Here is a 14,902-nt window from a genome sequence, read left to right on the forward strand (position 1 = left end):
TGACGATATCGAGCGACGGTGACACGGGTGGGGAGAGAGAGGGCGCATGCGCGGGTGAAATATCCAGCCATTGGAGCTTCGCGCATTTGCGAAACAATGCCGCGCGCTGCAGCCGACGCCTCAGATACAGCGCCTCAGATAGGGCAAAACACCGGATACACCAATTTTTTTGCAACGCCGGTGCGGATAGGACGCATGCTGGAGGAGCTAATTTATCTCCGCGCGCTCTATATCGGCGATTATTATAGCGCGAACGACGCCGGGATAGCGCGACCTAAGTTAGAGCATCTCCAGTCGTGCCCCCCAAACCGTCCCCCAAAGGTATTTGGGGCGTGCGGGACAAAAAATTGTTCCCAACCGCGCCCCCCAAAGGCCCTTTTTGCCCGGCGCGGCCCAATACGGTGTCCGGCGCCCCGAGCCCGTCCCCGCTACACAGGGGACGCTCGGGGCACGCCGGACACAACGAAATGAGAGGCGAGGAGGCACGGGCCCGACGCGTCAGCGGCTCGGACGCTCAACTACCGCCTACGTAGTGACGATGCAGTTGCCGGGATGGGGAACCGTCACATTAGCAACCGCGTCGACCGACGCGACAACCGCTGAAATGGAGCGCAAACTCCTCGGAAGAGCAAGCGCCGCTCTCTTCGACTTCTGCGCCGCCGTTCATCCGCGCTCAATAAGACCCGTACGTAGGCGCTTTCGGATCGTCAACCGGCCGCCATTCATCCAAGCTTCTCCTCAGGATGAGATACATCTTTGGGCTTCCATCTGACACCTCCAGCGAGGGCAAGCCTCCAGGATGGCGCCATTGGTGGGACAAAGTCCGGACGCCCAGCAGCGCCGATGATTCCTCGCCGCCACTGGACAGCTCAGAGGAATGGCAGGCCGTGGAGGAGGAGGCGGAGGAGGAAGGGTCTGAGGAGGCGACGGTGGTGGCGGCCCGTGTGAATGCGGAGGCGGACGCGAAAGCGAAGGCCAAGGCCAAGGCGCAGCCGGCGAGCACCAGCGACGACGAGGAGGACACAAGTTCCTCCGACGCGTCGACCGACACCGCCTCTTCGGAAGAGGTGACGAGCAGGAAGCGCCACCGTGATGAGGACGACGAGGTGGGGCCATCAAAGAAGAATAAGAAATAGTTTACAAAAAATTATATGTAATTTTTGTTTTTTCGAAGCTTTTATATGTAATTTGTTTATGTTGCACCGATTTGAATATTATTAAAGAGTTTTCTTCTATCTATTAAAATTAATTTTTAAGTTTTGGGGAGGGCGTTTGGGGGACGTGGCTGGCAAGCGACGTCCCCCAAACGCGGCACGAAGAAAACACGTCCACCAAACGCTCAATCCGACGCCGTTTGGGGACGCGACTGGAGATGCTCTTAGAGCATCTCTAACAGAGCCCGTAAATCCCGCCGGAACTGAACTTTTCCGGCGGATTTACGGGTTCGGGTCGAAACACGCGCATAACAGAGACCGAATACATGGGCCGACCCGAATATGGAGTTCAGGGGCCCGAGAAACTCCCCGCACGGCCCCTATTAAAAGGGTTCACGGAGGGAGTTCAGTTCGTAAACCCTACCCCACTCCACCGCTCCTCTCCTGCCGCCGCCGCCTGCCTCCGCTCCGACGAGAGATTCCGGCCTCTCCAACGCTGCTCCGCCACTTCGGCCAGCACCCCTCCGTCCGGAATGGCGCGTGCAAGGCGTGTGGGTAGGGGAGGTGGCCGATCCGGCGGCGGAAGGTCAACTCGGAGTCCGCCGGGTGTACGGGCGTCGCCGGAGCGTGCCAGGCAGAGGCGCTCCGACGGCGCGTGGAAGCGGGCCGGCTGGAAGTGGCCGCAGATGATGACGTACGTGCAAGCGCGCGCGGAGGAGGCTGCGGAAGGAGAAGCGGAGGCGCCCCCCGTTGCCGGCGCTGCCCCCGCGCGGCGATGACGACGACGACGCCGCCGGGCCGCCTCTAGCCTGCGGGAGCACCTCCGAGGCGGCGACCATCGAGGTGGCGGCGGTCGTCGCCTAGGAAGAGTCGGCGACCAAAAACCCTCCGCCGGCGATATTAAGCGCCCCGGTGATTTCAGCGAGTTCGGTTCACGTTTTCGGTTTCTGTTCTGCGTCATCGCTAAATCCGCTAGCAATTTATTTTTCGGGAGACTAAACTCACTTTATTCGGTTCCGAGAAATAGGAGCTCTGCTCTGCTGCTGGCTGGTGATGCTCTTATTCCTCCCCAAATCCCTTCCCGCCCAATCCCCTCCACCGCCTCAAAGCCATCCCAATCTGGCCGCTCGCGTGACAGCCTCTCTCTTCTTCCTCGCTCCCCGGCTCCTCTTTTTTCCTCTTTCCTCCCAAACACACAGAACCTTCCGGACCATTCCAAAACCCTAAACCCTCGCTACCCAAGCAGCCTAATCCCAGCAGTTTCGCAGTCCACCTCCGGCGATTCGAGTCGCCCCGATCTCCGGCGTCTCCGATTCGCGCCCGCACTCCTCGATCCGGCCGCGACCCGGCGGGAATCCGCGCGGATTTGGGGGAAGAAATTCGCTCCAGCGGCGTCCCGGCTCCCGGATCTCCTGAAGCTTCTAGAGCATCCTTTGCTCCGCGGCGCGGTAGGATCCTCTGGTTCGTGCTCGGTTTGCTCGATTCGGGAGGGGCTTCGCCGGAACCGGCGCGGATTTGGGGCGCGCGTGGGGGTCGGAATGGCCGCGGCGCGTCATCTTCTCGCCGCGGTGGTGCTCTGGGCCGCGCTCTCCTCCGCCGCGTCTTTCACCGACCCCTCCGATGGTACGTTTGCTCACCCACGGGCACGGCATGTGGTGATCGAGCTCTCACTCCGTGGTTCCTCTGCTCTGTGCGTGCATATTACGCGCGCACTTCCTCTTCGTGGATTTTGTGAGGGCGCGTGTGGTTCTGGTCGATTTCTCTCTGTTCAGTACCACGCACACGCTGGGCTTGTTTGTATCGCAGTGAGGGAGCTTGCCTGCGCTCATGGATTGGATTGGTGTGCGTGCGTGCAACTCTGCCTGCCTCGAGCGCGCTTGTGTCTGTACGCGCTCGCACTTACATTTAGATCTGTGGTCACTGGATATGGCTGCTTGATTGTCACATGTGACCCTTGCCACAACGATTAATGTGCCTCTGTAGTGCCATATAATATATAAGAGTGTGCATGATTTTGTGTTTCTGAATTACTTCCCTTTGTGCGATGGCTCTGTCTGATGCCATCCTGTTGTCTGTGTATGTCTCTTCCTGCCGACAAATTTTTAAGCTGTCGGTTCTAACAGGTTCACTATTTCTTTTGTTATACTGTTCTTTTGTTACTGTACAGCGATCGGGATGTGGGAATTATATCGCACACTGGGATCGCCATGGCAGCTTTCTGGGTGGACATTCATGGGCGGTGACCCCTGTGGCGGAGACGGGGAACTTGGGTCGTGGCGGGGGGTCTTTTGCAAGGACTCGTGTGTCGTGGCTATGTAATTCACATTTAATTCTTAACTTGCCTGTCTGTTTTGCCTGCAAATTTATAGAAGCATTTATTCTATTTTTCCTGTTTTGTTACTTCCTTGCAGAAACATTAGTGGCCTTGGGGTCGGTGGGTGGCTTGGCCCAGAACTGCTCAAACTCCACTCTTTGAAAGAGCTGTAAGCTTATTGTTACAAAATTTGTGGTATCTGCTTACTGGTCGTCATTCTGCAATTTTTGACACAAATTTCTGTTTATGGTGCTTTGATGTATCATGATGATAGTGATGTGAGCTTCAACAACATCGCTGGTGAAATCCCGCCCACTTTGCCCCCAAATGTGGAATACTTGTACATTCTTCTTGCCTCTTCTGCTTATACTCTTTAAGTTTGGCTAAGTATATTTAAGTATGAAATATGAGTGATATGACTGGTACGGTCTGGTCTCTTGCAGGAATTTGGCAGCCAACAAGTTTGAGGGAACTGTACCACCATCATTGCCATATTTGCACTCCCTTAAATATATGTGAGTTGATTTTTTCGCAACTGGAGCATTCCCTAGCCTCTACTCAAAATCTGGTTGCTGAATCAATGATTGATCTGTAATCTCGATTGCAGGAATCTCAGCTATAATAATCTCTCTGGAATAATTGGTGATGTATTCGTTAACATGAAAAGCTTAGTAACAATGTAAGGTTCCCATATCTTGATTACTTTTCAAACATATATCTCTATTGTGAAAGAAATGAGTTATTTTATCGCACTCTGACCTGCAACACGCTGTTCGCAGCACGATGTGCACATATCTTTGCCCTGAAACATCTGCATTTATTATACTCCCCCCTGTCCCATGAAGGTTGTCTAAGATTTGTCAAAAGGATACATCCAAATTTTGGCAAATCTTAGACCTCCTTCATAGTACGGAGGGAGTATTACTCGATGAATCATCAGATGTAGTATGGGATTGTCACATGTAATGGTTTTGTGCACTTCAAGTTGGTGTGAACTTCTTGCAGTTATTTTGTTCACTGATTTGTTCTAAAACAATCTTTCAGCTCATTTCTATGTTAACAAACAACACATTTTTTTAATTGCAATACAACCCCCACCTCCCACAAACATGCACACATTTTGATACCAAAGTATTTCTTTTGCTTTTAATCCTGCTCTGGCCCAGTATTGTTCTAACCAGTTTCTGTTAGTCGCAGATCTTTTAATATTCTGATCTGTCTGTAACTTCACCTCATATTTGTCCCCTTGCTGCTTTCAGGGACTTATCATCCAACTCTTTCGGCGGTGACTTACCAAGATCATTTAGTTCGTTGAACAACCTTCACTATCTGTAATAACTATGTGCCTTCTATGTCATGCACAGTGCACATAGCTGCAGGAAGTTGTTAATTATAAGTTTCTTTGCCTGCTTTTACAGTTATTTACAGCATAACTACTTCACGGGATCTGTGATTTTGTTAGCAGACCTTCCACTGGTAGCACTGTAAGAAAATTTGACTGGACTGCAGGCATATTTGATTTTCCATATTATCTGTCAATGCTAATGTTCATCTATTGCTTGCAGCAACATTGAGAATAATCACTTCAGTGGTTATGTGCCTGGAACTTTTGAGTTCATTCCTGATCTGAGGTACTGAATTATGTTCTACATTGCCCCTTTCTGTTCCTCCAGAGGATCTTGTGTGCATATCTACACGTGTTGACTTCATATCTAGTACATCATGTGATTAACCTTCTGGTTAATATTCCAGGATTGACGGAAACCATTTTCAACCAGGTTTCAAACGATCACCGTCCTCATTTACTAGGACAACACATTCACCTCCATCCCCGCATCAGCCTCGACCTCCATCTCCACATCCACCTCCACCTCCACCTCCATCTCCACCTTCACCAGCAGTCAAGCAGAATTTAAAGCACAGAGCAAAACCTCCACAGCCTTCTGTTGGCTACACTTCTCTGCATAGTTCTAGCCACCATACGAAGTCACACTCTCGAGTGACAGCAGCTGCAATAGCTACCATCACTTGTACAATATTTATACTCTTCATTGTTGGGTTGATTCTGAAAAGCTGGAAAGGTTGTACATGTGACCCGAAGAGCACTGCTGACAATACCAAGTCTTTACCAGCCAATTTGGAAGGAGGTAGCAATGGGCAATTTACTACAACTTCATACCAATTTATGCTAGTTGATGGTCAATTGGACATACATATTTTTTATATCTATTTTGGCTCTTGTTATTACTCACTGTGAGTCATCAGAAACACTAAACCCTTTAATATCAACGCTCATTGACGAAGGGATACATCAAATTCATCTGCTTACTTTTGCTTTAATCCTTGCATGTTGCATTATAATGTTTTATTGGGAGATACTTGTATTAATTCACATCATTGAAATTTATACTACACCATTTTGCAGTCCCTAAAACAAATGAGGTCCTGTACTCTTGGAGTTCTCTTATGATGGGTCGTGATACTTCCTCTAGTAATAATAATAGCATTAACCCTGGAAGAGTTTCCAAAAGGAAAAGTCTGGCCAAGACATCCAAAACCCTTGTACCTGCAAAGCAATTTCTGGCAGTCGACATTTTGGTGGCTACCAGGAACTTCAATGAAGAATGTCTTATCGGTGAAGGTATTACTGGCCGAGTTTACAGAGGTGATTTTCCTGATGGTCAGGTATGATACTGTTATCATAACAAGTGGGTCATTATACCTTTCTATATTGCTAATGTGTTATTCTGGAATAGGTTCTCAAATCTAATTTCTATACTTCTATTTTAGAACCCTGACAGTTGACTTGTTCTTTATCTGGTTTATTGACTATACTAGATTGAATACTTTCCTTGTCGGTATGGCATAACGTCTTGTCGTATTGAGGTCCGTAGCAATACTTATTCTCGATGTCTCAATAAGATTTACAGTTCAATGTGCAGGGAAGGACATTCTTGTTCTCACATGCCACTTTCAAAAAATGTGAATATTTTCAGTGTTAAAATTAAATTGACATTTTCCTAAATAGCTAAGGCATCTTTTCTAAAATAATAGAGAAGGTATCAAATTTATGCGAGCCATTATTTTTATCTCCAATTTATATTTCATGCGTTTCTCGTTGTATGCACAGCTCCTGGCTATAAAGAAGATCAACATGATAGATTTGTCATTATCAGAACAAGATGAGCTCATGGACATTCTATGGAATATGTCCAGATTAAAGCACCCCAATATATCTTCGCTCGTGGGATATTGTGTGGAGTTTGGACATTGTGCTCTTCTATATGAGTATGCAGAAAATGGCTCCCTTGATGATCTTCTGTTTTCATCAGCCACAAGATCGAGGGCTTTGTCATGGAAAGCTCGGATGAAGATTGCTCTTGGAGTTGCCTATGCTTTGGAGTAAGTGGAGTTTGTCTGGACTGGATTCACACCAATCCTCTAATCAGTTTTATACGAAGTTCTGCAGAATAATGGATTACACCCATCTTGTAACCTTAATAGCTTTGTTCTTATTGTTTAGTTGAGTGCTGCCAACTTCTTTAGACTTCTATACTGGAACTGGATTTCCCAGATATTTTATAACTATGTTTTTATCCCTGCAGATACTTGCATTTTATGTGCTCTCCTCCAGTTACCCATGGAAATATTAAAGCTACAAATATTTTGCTTGATGCTCAGCTCATGCCCTACTTAAGTCACTGTGGGTTAGGAAAGTTCAGCCATTTTGTCAGCGCCACAAGAATGGTGAGTGTTCCAAGGATAGTATTGCTACTCTATGATTAGTTTGTAAGAAAGAATGGTGATGCAGTTAACATTTACTTTATCAATTCAAGGACACTTGAACTATCTGGGATTCGAATTTGAGACAGGGATAGATGCATTAGAAATGAATAATTAGAACTGCTCTTTTCCAGATTAGATTTTTTCTCATTCAGTGTGAAGCTAGATTATCGGGCACTCACATATGTACAATGTGGTAATTCTGATGTTTTGCGACAGTATTTGCTTAAATCAGAGAGCACCCCTCCAAACAATTGAAAATCGTTAAACTACCCATGCTCCCTCCAAATATAAACAATAAGGTGGAAAAATCTGATGCTATCCAATTTGAATGATATACTGCACTTTATAAAATAAACTAGATTCATTGTTTATTGACAATACCCCACTTGGAAAGCAGGATTCAGAAGCTCTCAGTGGTGCTAAAGGCTATGCTGCCCCTGAGGCTAATGGTTCAGGAACAGAAATCATAAAAGCTGATATTTACAGTTTTGGTGTGATATTGCTTGTGCTTTTGACTGGACAAAAAGCTTTTGACAGGTATGTGATCACACACACTTGTGCCATACTAGCAGTCTGGTTTACTAAAGGAATCTGTTTTCTTCAGTTCAAGAAGGCAGAATGAGCAGTTTCTAGTTGATTGGGCCTCCCCTCATCTCCATAACCTTGATTCTCTGGAGGGAATAACTGATCCAAGAATATGTGGCCACATGCCACCTATAGCTATTTCTGCATTAGGCAACATCATCTTGCTTTGCATCAAGGTAGTTCTCTATTCTCTTTTCTGGTACACATTGTTTTGTACTCCCTGTGTTCAGAAATAAGTGACTCAGCTTTGTCTTGATACGGACACATCCGTATCTAGACAAAGTTGAGTCACTTATTTCCGAACGGAGGTTGTAGTTTCTTAACCTTGCTGATAGCTATTGGGTAACAACTGAAACACTGCCCATGCTGCTATGTGAAATGCTCAAAATGTTCAGAGCCACAGCAATATCCTAATGTTCACTGCATTCTCCAACTGGATTTTCAGGAAAAATTTCTGCGAGCAGTACGTTTTCTTTTAATTAAAGGAATAGTTTATTGGCTCCTGGTTTCTGCATCGAATCGTTGCACACAGCCTTAAAAGTTTACAAAGTTTCCGAACTTGAACCAAACGGCACAAAAAGAAAAAAGATATTTACATTCAGCGGAGAACTGACAGCTCAATTGTTACATAATACGTAGATTGACAGCAAAATATGGAGACGAATAGACTGAATTCATTGAGAGACATGGGTTTGTACATGTTTAGTTATGAGTTTAAGACCTTTGAAAATATCTTATCATCAATACTGCTGCTAGGTTATGGGCGACTGAAGTGACTTAAATTCACTCACATCTGTTCCTGACGGTCGTTTGGGTCGGAGTCATGGGCTGCAGGCTACATCTTTTTTTTCGAGAAAACGCAAAAAGCCTTTGCGTTTCATTTCATTGAAAAGAGAGAAGGTTTGCGGTTACAAGCCCCCTAAGGGGTGAAAGGAAAACAAAACAGGGGAGGGCTAGTGTACATCCCAGGTCTGGGGTAGGATCACGCGTAGCCCCTGGGCTCCTGCCCTTGCCCAAAGAGCGGCTTCCTCCTTGATGTTGTTGACGACGGTGCTGATGGAGGGTCGGGCTCCATTAAACACGCAGTCATTGCGGTGCTTCCAGAGCATCCAGGGGACGAGCAAGGTGATGGATGCCAGGCCCTTATGGGTAGGAGCTGGGGAGCTTTGCCGAGCCTTGTGCCACCAGGTGCAGGCTACATCTATTTCAGTCTGTTTTTAGTTCAGTCTTTTTTCTTGCTTTTCTCTGTTTGGTTATTCAGGGGTACTCGTGTCCGTGCCCTTTGTAATTTTTGGTCATGTACTCTGTCCTTTCTTTTGGCCTTTTTTTCTTCTATATATTTCACATGCAGTTCTCCTGCATGGTTCGATTTTTTTTGTTACATAATAATATATTAGGTGATCACACATCCATGTTTTGAATACTATTTATGTTATTTCTTCAATTCAGGAATCACCAGATTTACGCCCACCAATTAGAGTTATAACAGACAAATTAGTAAAGCTTGTCCAGTCAACAGGCCTTCAAAAGACCAATGCAGCACGTCAATTGGAGGCTGATGCTCAGGACCCCTCTTTTATAACAACCCGGCCATATTTTGAGCCATCGTCCACTGGTATCTCACTTGAAAGTGCTGCTTCGTTCTTGTTATACTCTTCATGTCTTTAGTCTTAATTTGATTGTCTGATCAGTCAGTCAGGCTGCAACTGAGAGCTTCATTGCCCGCTGACGAAGATCTGCTCTTCTCCTCGAATGGCATCACATATCATGCTACTTTGTGTTCTCAACGTAACTTGGAGTATCTGAAGCGTTGCGGCTCTTCTCAATTTTTCCGCAATGCCAGTTGGTGACACCCAAAGCTGCTGAGTTGAGACGCACTGACCACAGAAGACAACCCTGCGGTGCTTGACCATGTGGAGTAAGTAACCAAAATAAACTCGCTCTCTTGCTCACTCTGGTGGAAAGTTGGTGCAAGCATGGCTAGTAGTATCTTGTGTGCTGTTAGAAAGTTGGTGCAAGCATGTGATGTTGCTTGGAGCGCCCTTTTTGTAAGTATACTGATTCCAACTGGCGGATCCACGTATGCCCATTCCCCACTTCTGTAGTCCTGTCTATATGCTCGTTTTCCTGTCTTGAAATTGTGTGGACAAGCTGCCCGTTAGCCAATTGGCACTGCCTCCCAACACAGCACTGCTCTGGCCTGGTCCTGACCTTACAATGCTGCTCGGTTCACATGTCTTGTGATTTTTTTTAGATGAATATATGCTCCAAGTGATACGATATGATATTGTCTGTACATAAATACACGACGATGCCCACTCTTTCTTAAGTGAGCAGTAATGTTACAGCCGATAAAACTAACCATCTAGTCTTTTGTTCTTCGCAACCAATTCCATTAGCTGACAGTTCAAATAACCTTAATTACGTATTAATTCATGGCATTCTAGTAGCGGAAACACACTAGTAGTAGATACCCTCACCCGGCCCGTGTCACGTCGGGAGCAATATGGGTGCGTACATTGTGTACATCTTATTCCCAATCCTACACACAGAAATACAATCCTATCCCTTAATCCTGGAGCCGAGATCAGATGGAGATGCTGTTAGGTATGCCCCTCCCAGTGACCCCTGGCTCTGAGAATGGTTTGAGCAGCTCGTATGGCACGATGCCAGCGCCGCACCTGTTCTTGTTCTCTGGGTTGTTGTTGCGCTCGTCGATGGCACCCTCCACCTCTTTGAGCCTGCCGCTGAACTTCTCGAATGCCGCCTTCACACTGGGCTCGGCCAACCACGCTGGCTCGGCGTACTCTCCCATGTACTCCTCATCAGGCGAGTGTGAGGAGAGAATGTCCAGAGTTGCCATCACCTTGATGGCCTGCATTTGTGAGGGGAGGCTTTGCAGCAGAACCTCTTCCGGCCTGGCCATGAATTTCTTCATCTCGTCGTCCCGGTTCTCCTCCACCGGGATGTTCTTCCGCACCACAGTAGGGCGGTTGGGGAAGTACCCGCCGAAATGGTACTGCCCAAAGTTGACGGCGGCATGGTGGCCAGACGTGACCCACATGATGATGCTCAGAATCTGGGTGAGGTTGTCCTTTGAGTCGCACACCGGCCACCACGGCTCATCCTTCTTGTCCGCGTGCCCCTTGGTGCGCACCTCCTCCCACCAAGCCTGAAGCTCCTGGTCGCCGGTGACATCCTCATCAGACTTGTAGTAGAAAGTTATGTAGTCGGATGCCCACTGCTTGATACAGTTCCAGATCAGGAGCCCGTCGTTGCCGTATGGGTAGTCCTTGATGGTGAGTTCAAGCTCACCATCCTCGTGGCGTACGGCAAGTCCCCGGCTGATGAGGTCCTCCGGCAGAGCCTCCGTGTTGAACTGCCAGGTTGCGTCATAGGCGACAGAGCAGAGCTCGATGGAGTACCTACCTGGCCAGAAGGCCTCCTCTATGATGCCGTCGGCGTTGATTAGAGCCTCCCTGGCCAGCGCGTTGATCTCCATGGTGTAGCGGAAGTGCGGGTGCAAGAGACGGTGCACCGGGTGCATCCGGCTGAGCTGCCGGTTGGTGGCGATGATGTATGGCTCGACGCTGGCGTGCGTGCGCAGCCAGTGGCTGACGAGCTGGTGATAGCCAGTGTCGTGGGTGAGCACGTGCGCCTTGGCCAGCTTCCACAGCCACGACTCAGTGGCGTCAGGCCCGTGCGTAAAGGCGCGCTTCCACTGCGGTTTGGTCGGCGACTGCGGCCGCGTCAACTCGATGGCTAGTGGCATCAGCGTCCCCTCTTTGCCGAGGAAGAAGATGGTGCGGGACCCGTACAGCGTCCTGTCCGGCAGCTCGCGCACCTTGTGCACGTACGGCAGGAACACGTCGTGGTAGTCCAGCATGAACAACCGCTTCTTCTCCAGCGCCTCCTCCACTGTCATGAGACCGTTCATCATCATCTCTAGGAGCTCCTTGGTTAGCGCCGACTCCGGAGGGCCATACACCTCAGGGTCGAGCTTGCTCACTATGGGGAATTCCTGCACGATGGTCTCTCGTTAATCAAACTGATTAAAAGCGTAGGAGGATTACCTTTGAATGATTTTTTTTACTGCATCACATGTTTTTATTACATTTTTTCTACTGCCTTTCATGCATCTTAGAGGGTGTTTTCAAACCCATAGTTAATTGATGCTAGCTAATTAGTTACCGTGAGGAGGCGGATGCAGATAGGGTTGAGCCCTGCGAGCGTCTGCCTCGCGAATTCCTCGTCTCTGAACCATGAGAACCTGTCCCCTGCAAAGCGACGTCACATATGTGGTGATCAGTCATTGTTTGTGCACGGGCTCGAGTAGGCGGCGGCGAGGGTGGTAGTGCTCACTCTCGACCATGTGGGGAACCTCGAAGCGGAGGACGTGGTCGGTGGTGTCTTCGATCATCTGGACGACTCGGGGAATGACATCGTTGATGATGTTGAAGGAGGTGCTGGCATCGACGGGGAGTGGGATGCCATCGCTGTACAGGGCGTCGATGGCTGGGAAGTGCGGGAAGCAACGTGAGTTGTTGAGCAGTGGCGACAGTGCCGGCAGGATGGCATGCAACCCCGACCGTAGTGTCGTCGCGCTGAATGTCTGCCCTTTAATGTCTGAGAACTGCTCGTCACGTGGCACATACACCGGTGAGCTTCTCGTCTCCGTCTCCGAGTCTGCATTTTAAACTTTAATTCTATTACTGCAATTCATTCTTGATTGATTCAATCAATTGATATGACGGACTATGATGTGCGCACCGATGATGCTCTTGGGGCGACCGGTGCGGCATCGGCGAGGGTAGGGGTGCTCCTTGCCACCAATCACGGGGCGTCTATGGTCGATGTTCTTGTCAGGGTCGCCAAGGTCGTTGTAGGTGTCGTAGTCGTAGATGCGCTCGTGAAACTTTCGCTCGCCTTGCCCGTCGCCTCGCAACGTCTCTAGCTCCTTCTTCCTGAGCGCTTCGATCCCTGGCGGCGTCTGTGATGGCAGGTATGACTGCAACATATATGTGCCAACACATGGTTAATTCCTCCGGACGGTGTCCATGCATCCTTGGAGAGTGCTATTGTAGCTGCATGTGTGCCTTGCTTAATTACCTTGATGGTGAAGAACACCCGTGGTTCGGGGTTGTCGAACTTGGAGTGCACCCAGGAGGCGACGTCGAAGGTGATGGCGGTGCTCTCGTCGCCGCCGGTGATGAGCTTGATGTTCTTGATGAACATCTCCCTGTGGTGCTCGTTCTCCACCATCACCGCGCCCACTGGCCCGAATGACTCCGGCACCGACATCTTGGCCTCGTACGTCCCTTCCTTGAGTGTCATGTGAGCGAACCCCTTCACTTTCTCCCTCTCCCTTCCCGTGCCTTCACACCCCAAAGGAAAGAAAACAAGCTTGCCTTAGCCATGTGGAAACAAATCAAGACCTGTGCGCCCATGCAGATGCACAGTTCTGAGACCAGAGACAGTTCAGAGAGAACTCACTGGGGTCGAGCTCGCAGCTGACGAGCTCCAGGAGCAGCGTCTTGCCGAAGAGGTCCTGGAGGTCGTCGAGGCCGCGGGAGACATACATGGAGGTTGGCTTCTGGGCGGTCACAATGGCCGTCACTGTAAGGTTCCTCTCCTTGGTTGTCACGGACGTCGAGACGCCCATGGCCTCATCGGTTGACGCGCAGCTAATCCTGCGTGTCCTGACCCGGCCGCCGGCTTTGCTGGAGGCTCGCCTGATCTGCTGGCTGCTAGCTGCCGCCGCAGCGGCGAAAAGAGGCGAGGCAACATTGCCGCTCTGCGCCGAGAGCAGCAGAGGCTGCTTCAGACGGATCATGGCTGGGCCGGCCGGGATGCTATAGCTAGATTGAGCTTCGACCACTACGTACTTCCCTGCTTTGGTGATTTATCAGCAGAAGAGCATACAACTATACCAGCACAACAGAAACTTAATGATGAAAATTGAGAGGCCGGTGCTGGTCTCTTTCTCTCTCACTCTCGGCACTCCTAGGTGCTCTGCGTCCGGGTTGCGTATTTCGTTGAGTATATAGTGCTAGTTATAAAACCAATCTGTGGATGCTTCAGGGCGTCGTGTTTCACGTGCGAATGTAGTACACCGTCATGGGGTCTGTGGGTACGAAGTTTGCGACATGGTGATTGGTTTTGTGCCTAGCTCTATCTGTTTTGCGAACACAACTCTAAGAGCCTGTGAATAATATCCGGCCATGTCCCGTTTCAAAAAAAAAAAAAAAATATCCGGCCATGTCAGTGTATGTGGGGTTTCCTAGTTGGTCGACTAGCTAGGACTTCAGAAAACCACATAAAATCTGTTCATCAAGGAGGGCTACATTTCAATCGGGGAGCGCCTTCCACCACACATCCAGGTGGTCACGCACGAGGTACGCATCAGGCTTGGAGGCTACGAGGGAGAAGGTGACACAACGCTTGTCACTTCCCTACGCATGTGACTACCCATTTGGCACATCCCAAATTTACGATGTGAGATCGAGATCTGCAGAAGATTTGTAGAATCACAGGTCTCTACGCTACATTTATCCCAAAAAAAGTCTTTAGGCTACACCATTTTTCTTTCTACCTTCTCATGCGCCACACATTCCATCAGATCATTTCGGGTAAAAAACACATCGCATCAGATAGGTACCCAGGCCGAGCACACGTTCTCGCGCTCCCGGGAGCAAGGCATCCAGGAAACAATAGCGATCGCTTCTGGGTACTTGTGGTGGGAGGTGAAAGGCCGGCGAGCGAGTTCAAGTGCGAGTTAAAGAGATCGACTACATATGTTCTTGCTTTGGTTTCAAATTTTGCAAAAGGAGCAAGCCATGGTTCTATTTTTTTTTTGTATAGAAGATATAATTGTAAGTTACATGAGGCTACACAAACTGCACACAGCCGTGCTGCCCACACTCCCACTCCAACTAGAAAAGGAAAACTACTAAAAAAAAAACCTCCAGCTCCATCTCCTGAGTCCTGCCTATACCCAAAGCTTCATATCTTCCAAGATTCGAGACGCCAAGGTTCCCATATACTACAACATTCCTCTGCATCC

The 14,902-nt window shown here is 48.8% G+C and overlaps 2 protein-coding genes across 6 annotated transcripts; one reads left to right on the forward strand and one right to left on the reverse strand.

The window, feature by feature from the left end:
- Window positions 1-2,243: 2,243 nt before the first annotated feature.
- On the forward strand, window positions 2,244-10,029 carry LOC127307571 (protein STRUBBELIG-RECEPTOR FAMILY 8-like). Of its 5 annotated transcripts, none has more exons than XM_051338294.1 (18): window positions 2,245-2,777; window positions 3,322-3,469; window positions 3,566-3,637; window positions 3,743-3,808; window positions 3,912-3,983; window positions 4,076-4,147; window positions 4,728-4,799; window positions 4,887-4,952; window positions 5,034-5,099; window positions 5,221-5,615; window positions 5,894-6,153; window positions 6,307-6,354; window positions 6,599-6,870; window positions 7,074-7,215; window positions 7,652-7,791; window positions 7,859-8,015; window positions 9,289-9,454; window positions 9,535-10,029. In XM_051338294.1, the coding sequence occupies exons 1-18, from the start codon at window positions 2,693-2,695 to the stop codon at window positions 9,687-9,689; spliced, it is 2,454 nt and encodes an 817-aa protein (XP_051194254.1). In that variant the 5' UTR covers window positions 2,245-2,692; the 3' UTR covers window positions 9,690-10,029. The 5 variants fall into 5 exon arrangements, with proteins under 5 accessions (XP_051194260.1, XP_051194259.1, XP_051194254.1 ...); XM_051338296.2 differs by having other exon boundaries at window positions 2,246-2,777; window positions 9,531-10,029; XM_051338300.2 differs by lacking the exons at window positions 9,289-9,454; window positions 9,535-10,029 and adding an exon at window positions 8,596-9,266 and having other exon boundaries at window positions 2,244-2,777.
- Window positions 10,030-10,239: 210 nt separating this feature from the next.
- LOC127307568 (lipoxygenase 2.3, chloroplastic) lies at window positions 10,240-14,009 on the reverse strand. The gene is made up of 6 exons (XM_051338292.2): window positions 13,333-14,009; window positions 12,949-13,214; window positions 12,610-12,847; window positions 12,202-12,525; window positions 12,031-12,116; window positions 10,240-11,860 (listed from the first exon to the last, which is right to left on the reverse strand). The coding sequence occupies exons 1-6, from the start codon at window positions 13,670-13,672 to the stop codon at window positions 10,427-10,429; spliced, it is 2,688 nt and encodes an 895-aa protein (XP_051194252.1). The 5' UTR covers window positions 13,673-14,009; the 3' UTR covers window positions 10,240-10,426.
- Window positions 14,010-14,902: the final 893 nt, after the last annotated feature.

Source organism: Lolium perenne, chromosome 6, assembly GCF_019359855.2.
Source record: "Lolium perenne isolate Kyuss_39 chromosome 6, Kyuss_2.0, whole genome shotgun sequence".
NCBI classification, from domain to species: Eukaryota; Viridiplantae; Streptophyta; class Magnoliopsida; order Poales; family Poaceae; genus Lolium; species Lolium perenne.